The 5,725-nt window shown below is 38.9% G+C and overlaps 1 protein-coding gene across 1 annotated transcript; it reads left to right on the plus strand.

Annotated features, from left to right (window-relative positions):
- Positions 1–2,349: 2,349 nt before the first annotated feature.
- LOC115887861 (craniofacial development protein 2-like) lies at positions 2,350–3,294 on the plus strand. Its single transcript, XM_030907371.1, has one exon. It carries the CDS (start codon positions 2,350–2,352, stop codon positions 3,292–3,294), a length of 945 nt encoding a protein of 314 aa, XP_030763231.1.
- Positions 3,295–5,725: the final 2,431 nt, after the last annotated feature.

The raw sequence follows: 5,725 nt of genomic DNA on the forward strand, positions 1-5,725 counted from the left end.
TTTGGTGATCTATAGGACCCGTCTGCGTTGAAATGGATTTTTTCCGCTGCATATTATGATCTGTACAGGTCTTATCTCTTGTAACAAGCTTTTCCAATGTGAGCGACATTTGTTTAACGCTCTGCCTAAGGTCAGCCATTTCCTTCGCCATTTCTTCCTTAGATGGGTCATGAACTTGGACTTTAACAGACCCATCATGGTTGTCCATTAAAATTGATGATAAATTGAAGGTGTCTTGCTTTATCTCATTTATCGACTTAAATAAGGATTCTTGTGTGGTATCTGATATCCTGGATATGTCATCATTTTTCTTGAGTAAAATTTTCCACTTGGAATCGTGGTCACTCAGCATGTCATACATTTCAGTTATGACTGGAAAAATGTCAATTTTTTTTTAAACAGAATCCTAGTGCTTCGATGATTTCTGGTTTGACCTGGCATTCTTGAAGCTGTGTAATCCTATCATGAACATATTTTAATGTAGGAGAATCGCAGACAGTGCAGAAAAATCTAACGTTGTGGTACTTTTGTTGACATAGCACCTTTGTTGTTGCCTTATCCAGTCCTGTACAGATCATACAAAAACTTCTTCGACACTCTCCACTACAGCGAACCTTATAACTGTCCTTTTGGATTTTTTGACAAGAGTCGCACTTAAATTCAGCCGTAATAATGTAAATGATTAATAATATTAATAAAAGTCGATGACAGCTGAATAAAATTCGGAAGTATAAACAAGCTAAAACTCACGCACAGCGGAAACAAGTACGCCGAAAAATTATCAATTAATGTTGCAAAAAACTAACACAAGTAAACAAAGTCAAGTTTAAACGAACAGTGAACTTTGAGTTGATTTCGGGTCAGGAACAAAAACAAGTCAAATCAAAACAAAACAAAACGTTCAATAACCGGCAGACAAAACGCACGATCGGTAACACAACTTTCTCGTACGACTGCTAAACTGTTACTGAATGACCAATAAGTTCTTTACTTGCACACTTATAGATTTCCGCCGGGATCGCGTCACAGCCAGCTGATTTGTTGTATTTAAGCTGTTTTATGGATGCCATTATTTCCTGTTCTGTTATTGGAGTATCTAATACATCGAGGCTGTTATACTGAGGTATTGTGTTTAGTGCTTCCATATTCGGGTTGTTTCCTTGGTTAAGGATATGGCTGTAATGCTCTTTCCAGCGGTTTCTAATTTGCTCTTCCTCTTTTAGAAGTTCGCCATTTTGTGCTTTTTGGATTGTGTGGATTTGCAGTGACTGCTTGATGTGCTCTATGCTTTTGTTCCAAGAAGGTCGGTATATGAGGTTGATTTTCGTTAAACCAGTCTGGTTGTTTCTTTTTGTTGGACTTTCCCAGTACTGCTTCGCTAGTTTTATGAATCGCATCTCTTAATTGTGCCCAGGCTTGTTCAGCTTCCAAGATTGAGATTGAAGTTATCGGTGGAAGTGATTCTTTGATATTTTTTGTCTCTAAACCCCGTACGTTCAATCTGGTCATGTTGTTTTGCTTTTTACAGTGTGGATGTTTGGGTTTTAACTGGACTTTCATTTTTGAAATTAAAAGTCGGTGGTCAGTGCCGCATTCGGCATCTATTCTGGCTTTTGTTAGTCTGACATCTTTTAGATGCGTCCTTCGAAAGATTATGTGGTCCAATTGATGCCAGTGACCTGATCTGGGATGTTTACAGGTACCTTTAAACTTGTCCTTCAACATGAACCACGTTGATGATGCCATTGGTGATGCATAGATTATACTCTGTGCATGTTGTAAATAAGCGTTCACCATTGCTATTTACGTTTCCTATTCCATGTTTTCCCAATACGTCAGGCAATATTTCCTGTTGTCTACCGACACGAGCATTAAAGTCACCTAGCAAAATGATTCGTTCGTGCTTTGGAATTCGTTGGAAAGCATTTTGTAGGGCTTGGTAAAATTTATCCTTATCCTCAATTTTAGCCTCTAGGGTGGGAGCGTAGGCACTAATGTACTACCAATTGTATCGATGCAAACAATATCAAAGGGTTTTTTGAAAAAATATTAATACTAAAACTCACGAACAGATAGTTTTGAAGCAAATCAACAACCGAAAGACAATAAAATAAAAATGATGTTTCTTGAATTTGAATTAACTCCGCCATTGTCTGGTCCCAAGTCCAGAATGAGAAAGGAGGAGGGTTTATAAGTCAGGCTAGCTCCCTACCTATTGTAAAAAAACACAAGGCTCACAGAACTACAAGTTTGCCTCGGAACAGGATTGATTTAACGGTAACGACAAGCGCGAGAAATAGGACTAAGATTTGGAAAAAGAACAAAATAAGGATAGCCACTTGGAATACTATGTCCTGGAACAACAAGGACCAAGAGATCATCAACGAACTCAAAAGCAACAACATCGATATATGCTCCATCAGCGAAACCAAGAAGAAAGGAAAGGGTAAATACGAAATCGATGACTACACTCTAATATACAGCGGTGTTTCACGAGACAAAAGGGGACATTCGGAAGTAGGTCTATTGATCGACCGAAAATATAAAGACCATATTGAAAAAGAGGAATACATAAGCGATAGAATATTGCTGGTTACACTGAATGTCAACAAAGAAAACATCCATCTAATTAGCGTATACGCCCCGGACATAAGTAAAGACAGAGCCGAAAGGGAAAGCTTCTACGAGGAGCTACAAGAAGCTGTTGACAGAATACAGGCCAAAGATAAAATAGTGATCATGGGAGACCTGAATGCGAGAGTGGGAAATGAGCCACTAGGTGGGGTTACTCAGAGATTTAATGAAGAGGTGATGAACGATAACGGTGACTTACTTAAAGCATTCTGTGCAGTTAACGCGCTGAGAATTAACAACACTTTTTTTGAACACGACATGAAGTACAAGTACACATGGCAGAACACAAGGGGCCAGCAATCAGTGATTGACTATATTATCACTAATAGATCAATAACACCACAGACAATATTAGACGTAAGAACACTGAATGCGGCTAACATAGGCAGCGACCATAAATTACTACTATGTAAGCTAAGATTGAGTATACCCGCATCCACAAAACCAAAACCACATCGAATGAATAAATTCAACATTGAATCTCTGGAAGACAACAACACAAAACTACTCTTTGAAAATAGACTAACAAACAAAATAAACGAAAACCCAACAAACAGAGAACATGACATAGATGAACAATGGAAGACAATAAAAGACAATATACTTTGGTGCCGCCGAAGAAGCCATAGGAAAAAGAGAAATTTACATCAACAAGGTTAACAACACGCCATGGTTCACGCCAGAAATAAAGGAATTGTCCAGCCAAAAGAAAGAATTTTATATACGGTATCTACGAAACAAAACTCCAGAGAATTGGAACAGCTACAAAAATGAACGAAACAGAGTAAACGCGACGATAAGAGCGATTAAAGAAGACTATTGGGAAAGATTCACGAAAGGAATGGAAAGGGACATGTATGGAAGCCAGAGAAGAATTTGGGGAATGTTAAGGAGAAACAAACAAGAAATAAAAGATACAGTACAAACAAACAAAATTACTATAGATCAGTGGGAAACGTACTTTAAAAATCTATATAGGGAAACAGAACAAATCGAGCAGCCTATAATAGACACAGAAGACGACAACAATATAGAACTAACGATTGAGATGATAGAAGATAATTTTAAATCCCTCAAAAATCGAAAGAGCCCAGGTCCTAATGAACGAAATGCTCAAATACGGCGGACCCAACCTGCAGAAAGAAATATTAGCATTTTTTCAGAACATAATTAGTAAACAGAAAATACCCGCCGAATGGAAGAACAGCACAACGATACCCATATTTAAAAAAGGTCAAAAAACAGTCCCAGAAAACTATCGCGGAATAACATTATTAGACAGCACCTTAAAAGCATTCACTAAGACAATACTACAGGAAATCAGTAAAACTATACAAATTAGAGACGAACAACAAGGATTCCGCAAAAACCGCTCGACTATTGACGCAATATTCATTGTTAGACATATCGTTGAAAAGTCCCTGGAACTTAATAAGCCAGCGTATATGTGTTTTGTAGATATGACAAAAGCTTTCGATAGAGTACGCCTGACAGATATATTGCAGATTCTAGAAACAAAAGGACTAAACCCGAGACTAATCAACTTAATATATGACATCAACACCAACTGCAAAACAGCAATAAAAGTTCAACATCTGTTTACTAACGAGATACTCATCCAAACAGGAATAAGACAAGGTGACTCCCTCATACCATTTATATTTAACTTAATCATGGATCAAATAATAGAAAATCTACCAAAAACGGCAGGTTACAAAATGGGAAACACCTTCTTCCACGTTGTATACTACGCTGATGATGCAGTACTCATTGCAGATACAGAGGACAATCTTCAGAGACTACTACATGCGTTTAATCTAAAGGCCAAACAATTAAACATGATAATCAACACCGAAAAAACAAAATGCCTGGTAACATCCAAGGAGGCGGTAAGGTGCAAACTGGAAGTGGACTCAAAACTGATCGAACAAGTGAATCACTTTCAGTATCTAGGGGTTGGAATATCAAGTTATGGCAACCTGCAGAAAGAAGTTAGAGAACACACTATGAAGGCGTCTCGCATTTCGGGCTGTTTAAATGACATCGTCTGGAGGAACAAGTATCTCAACACAGAGAGCAAGATTAGAATATATAAAGCCGCGATAAGACCAGTCATCACGTACGCAGCCGAAACAAGACCAGACACGGCCAAAACAATGCAAATGATGAGAACAACAGAAATGAAGGTGCTGAGAAGCATACACGGAAAAACACTACATGATAGCGAGAAACGAAGATATTAGAGAGTGGAGCAAAATCCAGGATATAGGAAGATGGGTTAGACAAAGGAGAAGGCACTGGAACAAACACGTAAGAAGAATGGACGACAACAGACTAGCAAAAAAAACGCAACAAAACAACCCAATTGGAAAAAGGTTGCAAGGAAGGCCGCCAAAACGGTGGAGAGAATGCTGGACGTCGTCCTCCGGGGAAGACTTGTTAGGATTGAACAGGCGATAGCCTACCTATATGGGCAACCATAATAGAAAGAAAGAAAAAGAAGAAGAAGAAGAATTTGAATTTCAATATAGAGGGATTGCTATGGAAGCTAGACCCCCCATACAGATATTAAAGCGAAACCATGAATCCAAAAAAACTGTTGCAGATGTTAACCAAACGCTGAAATCCATCTTCGAGAAGTCGCAGAATTTGGAAGTCAGGCAGGAAGTCAGGTTAGACCCTTAAACACAGACTCCATTAGCCTTTCAAAAGTTGCTGGCGCATTGCACGTCCAAAGAGCATGACAGTAAATTGCGACAGTCTAGATCCAACTGAGAATGCTGTCTCCTTTCTGTCTTTCGGCGCCATGTCGACTTGCCAATATCTACTCTTCAGATCTAAGGTAGAGAATATTGTCAACCCCGCCAGCATGTTTATAGTATCGTCTATCCTCGGCTATCCTTCTTGGTAACATTTTAGAGCTGTCGATAATGAAAACAGAACGTGGTGGTATCGTCCTTCTTCCTTACTAGTACTACCAGCGATATCCACGGGCTGCTAGATGGTTCGATGACACCCTCTTCTTTCATTTCTCGAAAGATATTGTCAGCTTCTTCGCGGTTGGCGAGAGGAAGTCTTCTTCGATTTTGTT

Source organism: Sitophilus oryzae, unplaced genomic scaffold (genome assembly GCF_002938485.1).
Source record: "Sitophilus oryzae breed Bouriz unplaced genomic scaffold, Soryzae_2.0 scaffold_649_pilon_pilon, whole genome shotgun sequence".
NCBI classification, from domain to species: domain Eukaryota; kingdom Metazoa; phylum Arthropoda; class Insecta; order Coleoptera; family Curculionidae; genus Sitophilus; species Sitophilus oryzae.